The following is a 19,908-nucleotide window of genomic DNA, read 5'->3' on the forward strand; positions in this document are numbered from 1 at the left end:
CATATCACTTAGGAATAATTTAGGAAACATTTAAATTGAATCCTCATAAACATCATAAATGAGAATTATTATCAATCACTTCCCACACAAAAACAAACAACCAACAGCAAAACTAACCTAATTCATTATCAATAACACACTAAACAGTTTGAACACAAACACAAATACACATAAACAAAGCAAACATTTGAGTAAATTCATCGTGAAACAAAAGCCGTTCGTTTGCACAGCCAACCTGTTTAATTAGGACTGCCCACAGAACGGCCCTACGGCAAAAAGTTTCGCAAGTAAAATAGGATTTATGTTGTAATAGGTGTAGGTGCAATAAATGATTTTTTTAAAGGTATTCAGAGGTTTTGGATGAACGAGTCGTTAATCATAGAAGTATCTTTTCTAGATAATAATTTTGTAACTTTGTCATCACGATAAATATCTGTTTACATCTTAATAAGAATTGGAAAACAAATCTGGTTTTGGCATAAATAGGCAAAAATATTAGTACCAGTTGCTGATTTTTGTCTTTAAATATACTCCTAGTACTCAGTTACTACTTAAAATTTATATATTTTCATGTTGTATTGCTACTTGCATTTTAAATATTATATTTTCCTTATCATATCTGTTTTTAGATCTATGCATTTTCCAGCAAACAGTTACTGAAATACGTTCCATATTTCTTTGACGTTTACACGAGCGCTGATATCAAAGATTCTTAGATAGGTTGCAGTCAAAGGCAGCCTGAATGATGTATCGATAAAACTTATTTATGTAGGTACTGCAGTTTGTAGGGCGTGAGAAATAGGATAGGACGCTGTTTAGAAGGAGATCATAGCCTTAAATGCCAGCATAATTGAAGCATTTACGATGTCAAGACGAGATGGCCCACAAATAAGATTCAAGAATGGATGGCACAAAAAGTTGTCCTCGCGACTTCCTAAATATTAGATAAAACCATACAGATCAGTTATAAAAAGACATAAACCAATCCTACACTTTATTAGATAACAATTAAAAATGCGAAAGTACTAGATGGACTTTGAAAAAACTTGGCATTAACATAGCTTGTATATCAGAATATTGTATTGTATATATGTATACATACATTCAATATTTAAACCATATAGGATTGTAATTTATTGGGACACGAGTGAAACAAATTCGAGCCCGATTCAGAAAGGCTCGTAGAAATCTAAAAATAACTAACAAAATGTGAACATACCTCTTCTTAACGCTTCCCCAGCAAGTTTCAATGTGTACCTTCTAAAGTACACTTATACGAAAGTCATTGAACGCCTGAACATAATGCGAAAAGCCAATGGAAAAACATATTAGTCTTCGGGTGATTTATTATCTTCCCCATTCTCCGTTTAAAACTGTTTGTTACATGAAGGATCTATAGTGATAAACTGTTTTGGGATAAAGTGGGGTATCTTCAGAAGTGCAATGTCATCTTACTAATACTTCAATATGTTGGTGGTTATTAGAGTTTTTGTGTAGTTTAAGAACTGTTTAGATAAGTCTAACGTTGCACCATGTATCTATTTCCGAACCATTTTCAGTTGAGATTATGAACTTGACCAATGAGCAGCATGTGTACGGCTTGTTTTGATGCATCTGTGTGAGTTGCAAAATTTAATGTAGAATTTAGCATAAAGATCAGTATTAGTCTACGGAGACGGACATATTTTTTTTATCTAGGTGATTAGAGTAGTCCTCTCGGAACCCGGAAAAAACACGGGCAGAGGCTAATAAATAATAGCAATAATAAATATTACTATACTTTTTAATATCTAGCAGATATATAGGGCATCAAATTCTAGAAAAAGGTTGACATTTTCCATACTTCCCACAGATAATACAGCAATGAAGCGTCCATTTGATGGCGCGTCCCCATTTCATTGACTGGGATTGTAGAAAAACTACAGATCTATGTCAAGCAGACTTCCATTATGTAGATGACGCGAATGTTCTGCTTTCTGTGGCGGTTGGAGGTTTTATATAAATGTACTTTGTGAGATATTAATCTGTTAGTAACTGATAGGTAAGATTCAGTATCTTTATTATTTAGCATGTTTATATTCCACTGGATAGCAAGTGCACATAAATGGAGGATTTCTGTAAACTATATGTACATGTATCCGTTACGTAGCAATTACAGATTTAATTATAACATCTAATGTTAAATTAAAAGGATGCAAAAAAGGATAGATAAGTTATAGAAATCTGCAGTAAATAATGCAGATATATGACTAGACTGATTTCTCAATTTTTCCCTATGTATTAAAGTTTTCATCTCATCTTTGTAGGCTTCTCTAAAACTCATAATGTATAAGTATATTCAGGGGTTTCAGACGGATGGCTGTTCATATTACAGCAGGTACACTTCGGGTCAAGGGTGAGCTTAGTTTTGTTTGCGTAAAGGGCTGTTCTATACGATAGGTATTATGTTGGTCCCGTGTTTTAAAACATTTTTTAGTTATTTATGGCTTATGTTTAACTGATCACCAGATATAGTAACAAACAGCAGACAAAAATAGTAAATGATCACCAAAATGAAACTCGCATTTTAATGTAAAACTATCACCAAAGTTTTAACACTTTGCTATCCCATTTAAGTGAAATTACTCCAAAATAAATCATGCGTAAGCCAAAAATAGTAAAGGATCACCAAAATTAAACCACCATTTTAAAGTAAGATTATAACCAAAGTTTTTAAATTCTGCTATCCTATTTAAGCAAAATGAGTCCAAAAAAATCATTGTTATCCCAAAAGTAGTAAATGATCATCAAAAAAGTTTTTAAATCTTGCTATCCTGTTTAAGTAAACTGACTCCAAAAAAATAAGTTCGGCCTGATAAAATAAATGTAATAACATTATGGGGACCCTTTTCCTGCACTAGCGTGGAAAATTGTCTATTGCATGCCTCTAAACAGTGCGATAAGAGTGTATTGAGAAACACATTCTTCTTTCTCCTGCCCTGTTCCCAGTTTTACTTGGCGTCGGCGCCATATGTCATTTTCTTCCATTTTCCCCTGTCACTCGTCATACTGACACTCACGCATGCATTGCAAGCCGGACACAACTTAATATGGCATCATAATACTTTATTTGGTAATAAGCCTACATTTTATGGCAATCACAGTGACTTATTTAGGCAACAATAATACATTAATTTGGTCGTCAAGAGTTGGTGATCATTTACTAAATTTGGTGGTCGAATACAATTTAAAGTGAAGTCGTGACTAAAATAGCTGGTACTATTACATTTTAAGACTTTATTTTTCTGGTGTTCAGTAGATATTTCTGGTTGCAAAACTTAGGGTATCAAAGCATTTTATGGTGGTCATTATATTTGTTCCCGTTATTTATCTTCCTTCTACTGTAATGTGATATTGAGGACTTTGATTTTTGACTAATGATTTCAACCATTACTTTAATTAATTTTGAAGGCTACGTTTCGTTATTTTATTTTTTTAAATTTATCGTTGTCAGATTAACATTAATACATAGTATATGATTACGCATTATTGCACACCACACGTACCTATTTCAATTGTAATTTGAATAAATTGACGAAACTTTAATATAACAAAGTTACCCGATTTTAGGCCAAGCAAAACCATAGTATCAAAAAGCCTCACTTCATCACTTTTAAAACAACAGCAACGATACGCACACACACAGAGACACACACAGGTCTTCAGCTCGGCAATATAACGTCGTCAACTCATCGACTAGACAGACAAGCCATCACTCGTCCCTTTGTAAAGAAATCACAACTATACCGTTCCGGAATCTACTTTGACATCTTTATTTGAGATTCGGATCTTCATAGTTTTTTTTTTTCACGGTTCATTGTCGGTTTTAGTGAAAAAAAGTTGACGTTTCCGGTGCGATTTCTGGTTGTTTGATTGGTTTGGAAGTTTGGCGCTTTTTGGAAGGTGAATGACCTTTTTATGTGGTAGGTAAATGAACCGAGCCTGCCTTATAATAAGTGCTATTTTGCTCTGCCCATATAACAAAAAAAAAACAGAAAATTTTATCACACAGGAAAAAATGATATAGTGATAGCTATTTACGCAGCAGTGCAGTTATTTACAGCACGGATTATTATTACCAATACAACAAATAACAAACAACACTCCCTTTTGTCATACGCTTATTGAAACGACTGTATGAATACATGAAATGAACGCTAGCATTCAACAAATGGCAGTATTCGATTTTAACAGTAATCGATACAATAGACCGTTCGATCAATTGTGTAATTCATTGTATCGCGATTCGGTTTGTTGTCGACCTGTCATTTTATGCTCTGATTTGTATTTTTACTATTGTTATTTAGTATTGTCATAATAGTTTTTGAGTTTGAAGTAACACAAGACACGTTGTATTTTGCTAAAGGTTACACGTGCAGCCTACGTCGTAGCCGCTACGACGTAGGCGATGCTACGGGTGACGTCACACCATAGCTGACACGCCATCTTAAGGCTAATGAACAAAAACTTTGTACAAAAAAACGACTTCAATAATGTACCTAAAACCTTCTCTTATGTCTGACAAATACTATTCTGAAAACATATATTACACTCATACATACAGGTCCAATATTTCTACTATACACGACATAGTTTTAACTAATAGAGTTTTCGGTTTCAGAAGTTCCTCAACTTATCAGCTTATCACATAAAAGTCAAACCCAATTTTATCCGCACATCAACGCGGTTAGTTCAAAGTATTATCAAACCAGAATTAACATACAAATGAGGGTTCCCTCACAAAGTTATAATTATCCAGCGATTACTTTCAAAGACAAACAGTTTGTCCAATCGCCGCCATGTTTATAATCTGACGTTTATCCGCGGCGGGTGATCGGGTGACATGTTGTGACGTCACTGGCGCCTGTCACGTCACAATGACAGTGACGTTTATCGTTGAAGGGTATAAGGGTATAGATATTTGTAGTTTAGAATGAGGTTTACTTTGTGTATGGTTGATTAAGTTTTTCAAAAATACTTGGTAGTAAAAATGTACAAGAAACCTGTTTATACTATTCCAAGTATGTTTTCTTTAAAGTTAACAATCCAAAAAAAAGTGACCACTCACCGCACGAAGCGTTCTTTAGCGCGATTGCATAAATTGAAATTGAAAGCTGTGTTGAAAGGCTTTTCTATACTACAGACAGACATGCGTTGCTTTGTAGTTTGGTGCGCCACTTCTTTTTCCCAGCAAAAACTTATAGGAATTAGTGAAAGGAAAAATCTTTTTGGGCAGCAGTTTTGCAGTCAAGTTTGAATAAACGATTTTGAGTTTGAATTGTACCAAACGAAACCTAGGTCTCTTTGTAAGTATGGACATTAAAAAACATATCTATTTAAGCATGTTCACTGTCTCAGTGTCACAAAATACACACCGCTGACAGACTGATGATCATTGCATAGAGTCTTAGTTGATTCTATGACAAAAATAATTCAAAAACGACATTTAAATATCAACATTCATTTGAAAGAACTTGTAAATTCACACAACAAAACCACGCCTGTTGCTTTCACAGTTTATAACGTGGAATTCCGGCTTCACATAGCCGAAGTAAGTTTGCGCATTGCGTAAACATCCGCACCTCCGGCCCCAGTGCTCGGTACTCGTACTCATAGGATTAGTTTAGAAAATGTTAGGATTGTTTTGTGAGGGAAAACTTTGAGTTTTGTGGTGGCAGGGTTAAGCGTAAGTAAATTATAATTGCAGATTATTTATGAACAACCTACCAATTATCAAAAGAAATGGAGATAAGAACATAAAGCAAGCATTCCGGGAAAGATAGAAATGCTCTTTTTGCGTGATTTACTTAAACAAAACGAAATACTTGATTTTCTCGTTATAAGCATGGGCTAGAAAAATTATGTCAACATTGTATGAAGCATGTTTCTCGTACATTTTATATAGAGTAAGTATCCATGATTCGATGTCGCGATCATATACAGTTTCAGCCTAGCGACAGTCAAAATAAATTAAAAACTCAGAACCTCCTTTATTTGAAGTCGATGAAAAACAAATATAATAAAGTGTAGCCTTCAAACTGTAATAGCTAGGTTATAACATGGACTTAATTGTTTTGGAAAGCGAAACTTCGAGGTTTATACTAGGTTCAAACTTAAGTTCAATGTTCCTCCGTTCATCGACTTGTAACTACCGTTCAACTATTTTCATTTTACAATATACTACAATTAGAAGGTTAAGATTTGTACAGTTAATTGTTACTTCTAAACGTTTGAATATTAGTCATTTTAGTCATTAGCCTATCCTTTTGACCATGCATGCAGCTGAGTACCAGAGTTTTACTTGGAACCACTGCCTAGCTGATTTCCTCATCCCGTTAACCGGGCAACCCGATATACCGTCTTGCATCTTACTACCCGTAATGGCTGTTAAACCATCAACAAAATAACGAAAGAAAAAGACTACATAAAAACTAGAACCTTAAAATAAACTAACACCCATCACTCACTTCAAAACTCGTGTATATGAAGCCTAACCGTACTTCAGTGAGGTTTAATCAATAAACCTGTTGATCAGGCGGCCGATAAAACATGCTTCACACTAATATTAGCCGGCATTAGTTGTAATGCCGCAGTGTCGCCTCAATGCCGCACACTTTGTATGATGTGGGATAGAGTATTTTGTTGAAAACTGTATCTTAAGTTTTCTCCTGACTTGGGGTCGGCGCAATATGTCATTTTCTTCCACTATCCCCTGTCACTCGTCATACTGTATCTTAAGTTTGTATGGTTACTATTCTGTGCTTCGACTACCGGGTGCTAGAAGAATTTCCCTAGGGACTCAAGCCGTGGAAATTGTATTGGTTACTTGTAATTCGATACAACATACAATCATATACTTTAAACGTCTATATTTGTAATTATATTGACCTACCTAAGAAAAAGGAAGAGTGTGGAAAGAACGTGGAAAGCGAAATAAAAAAATAAACTGAAATAGACGTGTCACAAAATAACTTCAAATTCAAACAGAGCCTATTTAATATCACAATAAGTCAGTATTTTTATACAATCCGTCAGTCTAATTGTATACGTATTTAAATAATAACATACAAGAGGCTCAAGGCCGCTGAAAACGTTACAATGTACGTACAAACGTACATATGTATAATGTCAAATTTTTATTTAGAAAACCGTGTCAGCACACATTGGAAGTCTCTTGTTTGCTTTAAGCAAATAAGTATACAGTCTAAACGGTTTTTTCTCTTTTATTCGTTCGTTTTTAGGCGGAAAATCGTTGTTTGTAATGATTGTTGAGTATTCTGTTTTTCCTATGAGGGTCTTTAACTATGTATTTAAGAATAATCATCGAATGTACTTAAGGGAATTGTAAATTGTAAATCTAATTATATTTCATGTATGCCCAGAATTTATTAAATCTCTCAAAGTCAAACAAGTAAATATTTGTAAAGAAAAAAAAAACTGGTCTGCAGATTACATTAAAATTACATTTGGACCGAAAACAATACTCAATCTTTCAAAAAACTTCTATATCAATCCTGTAAGTGTAATCCCGAAATTAATTACAAAAACCACATTACCCAAAAAACACTTGCAACTTTTATTGTCACACGTCTTAATACACAATCAGTCTAACGACGCCATCACGATAGAACCTGCCAAAGACTTGGCAATCTTATCACGTGGGGACACTTTGCTAGCCACGGAGGAAGGAAATATAGCGGAGATGCTAGAAGGAGGGTAGGTCAGGAGCTTTCTTGTAGGTCAAGCAATGTACGGCAGTGGTGTGATCAGTTACTCAAACTAATGAGACGTTATAATAGATAGACAGCTATATGCTTTATTAAGTACACCAGTCATTTCATCATTTATTTAGAACTAATTATAGTAGATTACATAATGGGCGGTCTTATAGCTAAGCGTTATCTCTGCCAGACAACCTTATGGGTCTTCATTAATTGGTGATTTTATTCTGAAAATAATAGACGGGTTCCATAGGTGGAATAAGGTGAGTAAGGGTGGAGCTAGTAACGTTCCTTGTCTCCCAAACACAACATTTTGGTGCGCTTCCTTCTTAGGAGTTTTTGCGTTATGATATCTCCGCTAGCCATTTTGTTCTCCATGTTGGGGTCGCACGTATGTTGCATTCCTGATTCCTCTCTCCTGGAGGCCGAAGTTCCGCTAAATTGAGTGCGAGCAAACTTTGTTTTTCACTTACATCTCGAATTACAGAACGGTATTGGATCGGCTCACGGGTGGATTACGAATAAGTTTGTGTTAGGAAGTTGGTGTTCGTGGTGAGGGAAACGTTTTGTCGTTATGTGTGTTTTCCTGGTACTCGTCATTCATACAGGTACATTAGTTTTTAATGTTTATAAGTATACAGAACATAATTATCACCCACCTAGGTTTTTTTTAGCTAACCTTGAGCTTCCAGTAGACATACACACATAAACTAAAGCTCACTGTCTGTTTCAGTCGTCAACTAAACTGGACTCAAACATTCCATTATTTAACAGGATTACGAAATTTCAGCTAGTTCTATTAATACATCGTTTTCAAAATATTCATCCAAAAATCTGTTCCAATCTAAATAACAAAGCGATGAGGTACTGCGTTCAAAAACTTACTACATATTTACACCTTCCTCGACTATTTACGCAACAACTAACACGAAAATCAAACTTAACCCTGGAACTGCGAGCGTAAACTCGTCATTTCATTGAAACTAACGTCGCCACCTCGGGCCGGAATTAAAGTGCATTCCGTTCAGCATTCATGGCGCATCGCAAGCCGGATATCCCGGTCGGATTTAGTCTTACCTTTCATGAATATCTGACTACTTAAATTGGTTTGTTTGATCCCGGAAGGAAGGTTGCTGGAGGGTTGAAATATATCTGTTTATTAATAAAAATAAATTCTTATTTTGTAGCTAAGATTTTTTTTGCATGCGCGTGTTTTGGTCTGTCAACAACATGTACTACTGCTTTCTTGTTATCTTGGGTTCCATATTCTTTATGGGCTCACTATGTATGATTTTTATTTTCATATTAAGAATTTTCATAACTTTAGTGACGTTATTTATGTGAAAGATAGAAAGACATGTGGTAACATAAAAAAAAATTACCTCACACTCTTACACTTAACAGCAGAATTATTCGCCCCCTACACGATAATTCCCCAATAAATTACCCGAACACATCGTATCAAGCATTAAGCGGCAAGCAACAACCACTTACGATAGTGCACCAGTTATAAATTACATAAGCGACGGTAAATTATACCATTCGTACCACGGAGTAAGGAAAGAGCAGAGATGCTATAAGGCAGGTAGGTCAAGCGCCTTCTCCTAGGTCAAATACGTAAGGTGGCCATGACCAAAACTATCGGTTACGAGTGAACTAATGAAGTTCGGATACTTTGGGACATCTGTCAACGATTTTTGGTACTAAATATGGACGGGTCCAAAGAAGGCAGTAACGTTCCTCGTCCCCCGAACACCCGCATTTTGGCGCGCTATATACCTTGTTAAAAGATTTTCCGTTATGGCATCTCCGCTAGTCATTTTGTTCTCCATGATTCATACATAGAGGTATACATATACATATATTCGTACTACACGGTAACATACGTTTTCTACATCTGTACAATCGCGCACACTAACGAGATCGTTTATAACGTTGACGTAAACGCAAGTAAGCGAGTAACATGATTGATTCAACCGTCACTGATGCGAACAGATTTTGTCGGCGACAGTACTTGCATGGCGGAGTTTGCGCATAATTTTGACAGTTGATTTTAAAGTTGAATTTGGAACGTGAATTTTTTAAATTGGGAATTTGGAACGTGAAATATAATTTGTTCTTTTTGGACATCTTCTTGTTCGGTGGGAGTAGATTTCTAAACCAAAAAGTCTTGTATCTGAATTAACGTATGTTAGGATCGAAATACAATGTTTAGATTTAAAATATACCTAAGTTTTACATTAATAGCTAAACTCACAGAAGAAAATACTTGTTACTGATAAACCGTATTCTTTTGTAGGTTATAATTTATATTGAACCTCAAATAAGTTCCCAATTATTGAACCGAAATCGAACCCCACCAGATTCTGACAGTAAAGGACATCCGAACATAGGAAGCTTTTGTTAAAATACCGTTAATTTGACGAGGTTAAATATATTGCTGGCTTATGTCCCGTTAAGTGGGCAATTTACTGAATAATTTTGCATTATTTCTGGATATGAGCTTAATTATCTGCAATTTTAACTAATTGACACTTTAATGGGTTTATTTTAGGTTTTAAAATGAAGAGTTAAATATTAATACATGTAACTATAGTTATCGTTAAAACGAAATTGAGGGAATTAAAAGCTTAACAAGACTTTTCTGTGACTTTTCAATCAGACAGTGGTGAGTTAAGAAGCTACAAAGAGACAATAAACTGTATTTTCTCCCTACCCGTACAAGAAAGTGGGTAGGCCATACTTGTGTGTGTGAATGTAAATACATAATGTCGATTTACGAGCCTACACCAATGTCGTTGTATCAACCAACACTCATCGCTCCTGAGCTTGCGCATACAATGACAATGGGCACGTACATTTACACACACAAGCATGGCTCACTCGCTTTCCTGAGACAAATCATATATACCGCATAGTTCATCATCCTCCGAGCCTTTTCCCAATCACGTTGGGGTCGGTTTCCAGTCTAACCGGATTCAGCTGAGTACCAGTGCTTTACAAGAAGCGACTGCCTATCTGACCTCCTCAACCCAGTAACCCGGGCAACCCGATACCCCTTGGTTAGACTGGTGTCAGACTTTCTGGTATCTGACTACCCGTAACGACTGCCAAGGATGTTCACTGACAGCCGGGACCTACAGTTTAACGTGCCATCCGAAACACAGTCAATGGTGTCTAAGATATACTTAGAAAGTACATACAAACTTAGAAAAGTTGCATTGGTACTTGCCTGACCTGGGATCGACCCCGCGCCCTCATACTTGAGGTTGGTCCTTTACCCACTAGGCCACCACGACTTATATATACTTATATATACCGCATAGTTATCCTTATGTATTTGTATACCTATTAGCTTATTAAATACATAAGCAAAAAAAATACTCACTCAGCCTCTTCGATAGTCTCCGACATGGCAAGGAAGACACAGTTGAGCAGGATAGTAGCCATGACGAAGTAATCGAAGTACTGGTTCGTAGACAGGTAGACGCAGGCCCTCCGCACGGGAGACCACGGCGAGTACCAGAATAGAGATCTGGTGGCCGTGAAGCGATGGATGTAGTTCTTGCGAAACCGTTTTGATACCACGCAGAAAGTCTGCAACAGAAAGCTGTAGTTAGAATGGAAGATAGAAACATAAAGGACTCTGTAAGGAAGTAATCTAGGTTTAAGTCAGTGAAGGTTTGATAAAAAAGGGTCATCTGGTGATTTGCAATCGTCAAAAGTACCTATATGTGATATGGTAAATGATGAATGATAGCTGATTATAATTATAACGATAATGAAAGATGAAAGTTATTTTATACGTTCATGATAAATAATGTATTCTACAAGGATCTAGAAATTCTCCTATACGAACTTTAATTGATATAATCTAACCTACCCTAAACGTGTCTTTAAGTTATTAGTTTTCCTTACACGTGGATACTGATTGTTATACACCGAACTTTTCCATGAAAGTCATTCCGTTATTTTAAAGCAGGCGTCATGTTACACATACATACTTTTCAGACTACATTTCAGACTCAGAATTTATACTAAGCAAAACTTTATCTTTCACATCATCAAAATCTAGAAATAACAAGGCAAGAAACAAGCAATATCTCCACTAATTATCTCACAAACCAAACAAAAGCTAACACAAGCAACAATTATGAGGCTTGCAAATTAGCGTGGTTAATTGTCGAGCCACGAGCCACCTGCCACCAGCGTCGTTAGCCATTAGCCACGTAGCCCTGCAAGTTTTAATTACCACCACGAATTATACCGCGTTCGAAATAATTGTTTCGCTCTGTTTACCTGGAAATTACATTCGTAATCAGGTGCAGTTTTGAGCTGAACTTTTGAACGGCTGGTTACGTGGGCGGTATATTTCTGGAGTGAAAGGTTGTAATTTGAGTTATTTTGTAGAGTTATGAGTTATTACTAGGTTTTTGGGTAAAATTGCTTGTTGTTAAATAGTTTCTTTAGCCTTACATAGAAATTTTCCAAAAACGATGTATTGGACTGCATGTAATATGTCATTAATCATTTACCAGTCACCACCAGTCATTTTAAAGCATACCGTTGTATTCTCTAAAAATTGCACTATAAACTGTACAAAACGCAACATGATAGGCTTTTTACTCATTCGTTATTGAAAATGTAAGTTTTGGCCTTAGTTTTTGAGCTTAAAAAATTACGTATAATTATATATACAGGTACAAATATTTGGTCTGTGCGTATCACAAAGAGCCTACACACAGTTTGTCGATTGAATGTTCAGCTTTCATATCGTGAACAAAAGCGTGTTGAAGCCAACAGTGGCATTCCATTGATTGCCAGGTACCGCCTGATCAAATTGCCGCGTGGTCCTGTTACAACCGCATTGCTTTTGTCATGAAGACGAATTTAATCCAATGCCCAATTTGATTAAGGATTTAATGTAGTATGTTAAGAATGCTTATTTTTAACGAACGTGAAGAGGCAATGGAGTTGTCTCTATCAATTTATTTTCTGTATAAGATTTTAATTCAAGATGTCATTAGAATATGTTTTTACAGTTGTTACGTTACAGTACAGTTCACGCCTGTTTTGCATTTCTGAAGTTAGCCATTTACTTACGAGATAAATAGAAAATAATGCAGTTAAGGAATTTTCAGTTACTTAGACAGATGCTTAAAATCATTATTGCGGCTATTTTTGTGATATTTATTAAGACACATTTTTAAAAATATCGCGACATCTTTTACTGCCCACACAGTTGTATTTTATACAGAAGTGTAGCAATCCTGAAAAATGACCGATGACCTCGGCCCAGTCAAAAGCAGCGTATTTCATTTCAGTGGAGCTTTCAAAAAAACGTCGCATGGATCATAAATCTTTTCGTAAAAAGAAACGCATTATGCAACATTTTTTCCGCTTGCGACTGACGGTTTTATTATCAACGAAAATGTTATATTTCAATTTGAAAAACTGACTCTAGAAATGGTTTCTTGTTTAAAAATTTACAACGAGCAGAGATTTTTGTAACACCAATCTATTGGTGACTAAGATTACACAAATATTTTTATTGCACAAAACCAAATTGTGGCTATGTCTATCGTGTTTACCACAATAATTTAAAACACAACGCATATTCAAGCGTTAACAACAGTTCTTACGATCCAGTTCCAACGGCTACTGCTAACACGTATTCCGAAGAGCTTGGAACAGTTCCACACAGTTAATTACACCTCCTTAGGGACGATACACGGAGTTGTTATAGTTAGTCGCTACAGGTTGACACCAACAACAGTCTCTGTTGTCAGTTGGTAGTTTTTGACAGCAAGAAAGTCTCTGGAGAAGTGTTATGTTTATTTCTTGTGTGACGAAACTCACATGTTTTGTCCTGAGTTGTTTTTGGTATTCCCAAAATATAATGACCTCAAAAGTTGTTCCTAGTCATTTTAACATGGTTTAAAGTATTCTATCTATACATATACATTATACATAGTAAGGTTTTTTAATATAACAAACATAGAGGATGATTTTATCCTCATTTGTTGCCAAATACACATGACCTTTAAACAACGATTCTCATTTGATTTGTATATTTAAAAACAAGGCAATGAATAGTTCTATTTCAATACCAATTACCAATAAAAGGCAGCCCTTAGACATTTACGATTAGTTCGAGATGTAAAACAGTGATGTTTTGCACATATTTTATTCACAAATCACTGCGGAACGTTTTAAATCAATCACAAATAGCTGTTATTCTAGTATGGTACATTAAATCACTGTTTAACTGACAGATATCGATTCTTAAAAACAAAACGGTATAGATTATCGATTCGAGGATCCTAATGAATTGGATAAAAGGTTTATTTTTAAACAAGTGGTCCACCCGTGCTACACATGAGTTTATCATACTGAATCGGGGACACCGCAAAATCACTTTGAGAAAACCGCAAGAAAATCCGTTCTCTAGGTTTTGTGTTTTCTTCACTGTGATTATGACAACCATGTCGATGAAAAAATATTACGGTTAATACTTGCCATAAGGTAAAAGTTACAAATCGTATAACCTTTCTAATAGTGGAAGGGTCTAGAACACTGAACGTTCAACTGACGCGAACTAGTCTGAATATTAAAGTTTCAGACTAAACGAGTCTACAACTTTCAATATTGACTGTGGTTCAAATTGCAATATGTTTGCATTCACTCAACGTCAAAGTTGCCAGTAAAAGCGGTTAGGTAGAATTTAATATTAATTTTTCTACCACATTTTTGTAACTGGCAACTGTTGGTTTGTTTAACTACCGAATTTATTGCTGTGCAAACAGTTTTCAACAAATAGTTTTTAATTTATTGCGTGTTCCATTCCATGCATAAATTAAATGAAAAAGCGGTTTAAATAAATCCATTGTTTTGTAATAATTAATTAATTTATTGGCTAGATAACCACGATGTACGCAGTAGATAAGTACCTGTTATATCCCTCTCCATTACCAATTTACATTAATACAAATAAAGTACTTGGACAATATTTTGCTGAATAATTATTAATATTTATTGGTTAACCAAATTGTGCATAAATTAAGTATGAAAATATCAGTTGACGTAGTTTAAATATTGCTGTTTGAGAGCATCCCAAAGATAAACATTCTCTTTTTTTGGAACTGAATACGCATAAAGTTATCTTTAAATAATTTTACCTGTCTGAACTCAGCATATGATGCAGTATTGTTTTGATCGCAACCTAGTAGCCAACTTCACTTTAATAGTTTTTTTAACTCATGACTGTTTCCACCAATTTAAAGTCTTGCTCATAACAAAATATCAGCCGTACATTTTATGTAAGATTGTCCCAAAATTTATGTTTTAAGTTATTCAAAGCATTAAGTGGAGGGTTGTAAAACGGTGTAAAGACCGCCGAGCAACGTTTTACGTGATGACTCATAACTTGGTAGGACAAACTTATGTGCCACCTGCGGCCGAATTAAAATAGAACAGCCTGTGTATAAGTACGACGACTGAGCGGTTATTTTGTCTTGGAGTTAAGATATTTTGGTTTAGAAATGTGGAATTTGAAATGTTTGGCTATGTTTAATTAGATAAAGAAATTGAAGCATATGTATGAGTCTATTTTTTCGTTGTAACTGTTTTGAAAGATGATCAGAATTGCCCGCGCGCCAGGATAAAGAGTAGCCTATGTCTTTTTTGAGACACTAGACTATCTATGTACAAAAATATAACAGTTTAAAAAAAAAACTAAAAAATCAGTATTATGTATTATCAGTCATGTAATCATCAGAACTCAGAGCGTGTGCAAAATTTCATCCTAATCGAAGACCGGGAAATGGGTCAAATTAAGATGTCAAGATTTTCTTATATACATAAGTAGGTACCTAGTTAGTTACAGATGAAGCTAATATAAGCATGTTAAAAATAAAGATAAAAGTAAATAAATAATAAAAATATAGTTACTTTCGCATTTATAACATTGGCAAGAATTTGTATAAATCGCTTGAATATTTTAAACAAAAATAAAACACAATACATTTACTACTTACAAAAAAGCAGGCTTTTAATGACACGACAAAACTTTCAAAAAGATAGATATTAAAAGAAGCACGACGAGGAAAGATGTACACTCTTCATTGTTTCTGAAACGTGCGAGAGACAACGGAGAAATTTATTTGTTCGCCTTGTTAAGTCGTATTTTGTGCTGTTTCGTACAAATTATGAGTTATTGGAATATATTTTTTGAGGGATATACTGACGTTAAATGGTGGTAATTTTGTTCGTGTAATATTGTGTGGATACACAATCAAGTTCTGTCTTTCTAAAGCCTTTTGAATTCCAGGGCTGTAGTCACTCTATTGAACAATTCCCCAACCTCATGACTAATCGTCCGAGAAAGACTGACATCTTTATTCCCTAGTTTCAATGTAACAAGAACATTGATTCCTCCATCACAGCTCATTTGAAAATCAGCCAAGTCTTGACGTACAATGTGTGAATTGCAAAGCGTAGGTCCCATTATTATCCAATTTTACGGTCCAACTTGTGGCCATGTGGCGGCCCGGCGACATAATGCGGCCCATAAAATCCCCAGTCCGGCCCTGCACGCTATAAAGACGAAGTTTCAACCCGAAATGACGTTGTTTTTAAGGAAAGAGAATTAAATATTTTTAAGTTAAGTGTAAGATGCAAATGTTATATTTACATAATCCGAGATCCGCGAGTTCATTAAAAATACTATCATCACTTGTCGCTTTATTTATGAAAGGGGTTTTTAAGTGGTTTAATATAGCAATATCACATATTTTATCACTTTGTGCAGTTTATTTAATACGTCAATCAGTAAATACACGTCAAATTACTTTCGAATGGAGGGATGACAATCTCAACCTTCGGAAGCTCGCATCCATTCACCGCGGACTTCTTTGAATCGATCGCCGTTCAAGATGGAGGGTGCTCATGTAAAATTACAACATAAGTTCCAGTAATCACCGCACATCTTGAAATACATCTTAGTAGTACTGTCCTTAAAGCCGGGCCTACAGTTCCCTGAACAAACATACTGAAACTGTAACACCCATACAGACCTTCTCGTTAATTAATTCCCTACCTAATTGCTTGAAAGTTTTCTTGTAATTTCCACGTTGTATTTGAATTTGCCCTTAGATTGTTTTGGTTTTAAGACGCTTGTATTAAGCGAATGGGAGTTGTATTAGGTGCTTGCTCGTTCCTTTGTTTGTTTTAATTAGATCGTATTTTCAATTATCGTTACTAGCATGAAAATATAAAATATGATAGTCTCGTTATTCAATATTAAAACAATACATTATAATAAATGTTACCACTATGTAATAGCAAAGATATTTTTATTACACACAACAAAAGCGACCCGTGGGATATTCCCCATATACTCTGCCTCGACGAAATGTAATACTCTGAGAACTTTCGCAAACATAATTTAATGTTTTTGGGCAGCGCTTCGTATGACATTTTCTATTTGTAGAGGTCGATTGGGGAAATCTACATTTGTCATGTTCAGCCATAGGAATGCCATTTGCATAATCAGCAAAATTTTGAAAATCCCAAATTAGCCCTTACATATAAGAAGAAAGAGTTTAATTTTAATAAACTTACTTTAATATTTTTAACGAAAAAGATATCATAAGCGCTGCAAAAGTACTAGGAGGTCATAGCTTCAAACAAGTAGGTCAAGACGCAAACACGCACTCGGGAGATTCTAAATTCAAAAGCCAGCGCCATGATTGCTTCTCCAATGAATAGAAGGCATTTGAACGGCCGTGTTACCTTTACGCGCCATTTCGTTTAGCGTAACATTTCATTGTACCAGGCAAACAGAAAAGGCAAGGCTATGATTAAAGAACCATTGTCTTACTATTGTATTTTTAGATTAAATGGAAGTTGAATGATAGAAAGATTTTTTTTTATAATCGTTCATTTATTTATGAAAAGATTGAGATTTAAAGTATTTGTATCCGAAAATATCCAAGAGGTTTTGTTTTTGAATAAGTTCCAAAAAGGTGGAGTTCTCAATCCAAAAAAAACACTCGTTTCTTCAATGATTATATATTATTGTTCGTCGGTAACTGTCTTAATTCATGCATTAGGTATATTGAAAAAAAGTTTCCATATTTCAGAGAAAATCGACAAAATATCGACTACATATTTGCATTATGAGACGAAGCTCCGAATCACGAATAATCTGTAAATCTCGTCTTTGAATCAAAAGCCTTTGAGCGCTCGATCGTGAAGCTATACTCCTTTATAAATATCATATGACGCTCACTAATTAAACGCAGTTTCAGACGTATGTAGTTTCATGCAAATTGAAATATTCATAACATAATTATGCAAGAAAATACTGTAGTGTATGTACACAACAAATTAATATTACGTGAATAAAATAAAATGAAAAAAAGTACTAGGCTCACATAAAGAGATAGGAAGATTATCAACGAACATAGGTAGTTTTGCCGCAAAGAGCCAATGAAAACAAGATACCTAGGTACCTGCAGCAGGTTATTAATAGAAGCACTTCTGAAAAACTATAAAATTATGCATTAGGTATTTTATATTCGTTAAGGTCATAAGGTTTTCATATAAGAGCTAATTTAATATCACTTAGGTAGCCGGGGCGCTTGGCGAACAATTTCAAACAATTAACTTTCATATTAAACTACTTACCTTTGAAAATTAGTTTTCATATTTTCATTGTGGGACAAAGTTTTTAGAAATTATGCGATTCTTAGTTTTCATTAAAACTGGCTATTTTTATGTGGCGACTGCAGTATGTTACTTCACGGAAAAGAATATTTTAGATAGCTAAAATATCAGGAGTTTTCTTGCACGGTTAAACAACTGAAAAGCATTTAGGAGAACTTCAGGTTTGAGTTGCAGGAAACGCAAAAAATGCTGACCATTTATTTACTTTTTAGCCCTAAAAAGAGGGATGGGTCGGGTCAGCTAAGTCTAGTTATATCCTAATTCCTGATAGATGAATGTTGAAGTGGTATCGGCCCGAAGTGATAATAAAATGACAGCCATTCGCGTTGCGATGGCAGTTTTTTCTTTATCTGAGCGCTCTAGCAAGCACGTTATCTATCAAACAACTTTACCCAGCTACATACTACGACATAATAACCCAATTCATATATTCAATATTGGGTATATTATATTTGTATTAAAAAATTTAATCGTAAGTACAATGTAAAGAAATTTCATCGGCATCCCGTCAGAACAATCCATAAATATTTGACACACATAATGAACGCGGTTCAACTTGAACTGTAACACGACTCGCGATTTCAACAATTAATAATTTAACTGTTTCACATTGAAATCCTGGCTTTGTGATTATAACGCCTCTGTGCGTATTTATGTGTATATCTGTAGATATACGTTTGTAAGTATACGTTGATCAAAGATACCTGTCACATTTTGTTCGGGAGATTTATGTATTTTTAGTATTGGGTTCATATTACATACATTATAATTGATTTTTCATCCCACCATCTCGGATAGAGTACTTTTACCCTTTGATATCTGAGCGCAAAAGCCGTTTTTATCCTCTAGAGCGGCAAAGTGATTTGAATTTAGAACATCGTGAGCAATACTCCATTTGTGACAGTCTCGATAAGACTTTTCAAACAAATACATATTCAACAAATAAAATACTGCTTAAAATAATTATTCAATTAATTAAGTAATTTTAATTATTGTTTTTACATAGATTTTTGACCTCGTTTAATTTTTAAACTGAGTTTTCAAATAAATGAACTTTAATAGGTACTTCTTTTTAATTTGATATTCATATGTGCGCGCCATTTTGTTTTTTGAGTTTAGAAATTTCCTCGATGAGGTGGGATGAAAAGTTACGTGTTGCACTCGAGTGCAAAGATTTTTCACCTTGTGCTCTTTTGATTCCCTCGCTATCGCTCAGGATTCTAATTATTTTAGAATCCTTCGCTTGCTCGGTCATCAAAATTGAGCCCGCGGTTAAAAAGCAACTTTGCACTCTTATATAACAAATAACTATTAATAATTTCGACTTTATGTCACCGACAACATAAAACAGTTTTTTTCTAGTAAAATGGACGTTTATGTTGTTTGTGAACTTGGAGCTGAATAGTCCTTTTTACATTCG

At 34.9% G+C, this 19,908-nt stretch overlaps 1 protein-coding gene across 3 annotated transcripts in view; it reads right to left on the reverse strand.

Annotated features, from left to right (window-relative positions):
* The window catches only part of LOC110371226 (sodium channel protein 60E), a 158,301-nt gene that overhangs the window by 45,097 nt on the left and 93,296 nt on the right, over positions 1 to 19,908 (reverse strand). For all 3 annotated transcript variants that reach the window (XM_049845219.2, XM_064038216.1, XM_064038217.1), the window contains exon 3: positions 11,149 to 11,357. In XM_049845219.2, coding sequence (XP_049701176.2) covers positions 11,149 to 11,357 — 209 coding nt within the window. The remainder of the gene's footprint in view (positions 1 to 11,148; positions 11,358 to 19,908) is intronic.

The sequence above is a fragment of the Helicoverpa armigera genome, chromosome 15 (assembly GCF_030705265.1).
Source record: "Helicoverpa armigera isolate CAAS_96S chromosome 15, ASM3070526v1, whole genome shotgun sequence".
Classification (NCBI taxonomy): domain Eukaryota; kingdom Metazoa; phylum Arthropoda; class Insecta; order Lepidoptera; family Noctuidae; genus Helicoverpa; species Helicoverpa armigera.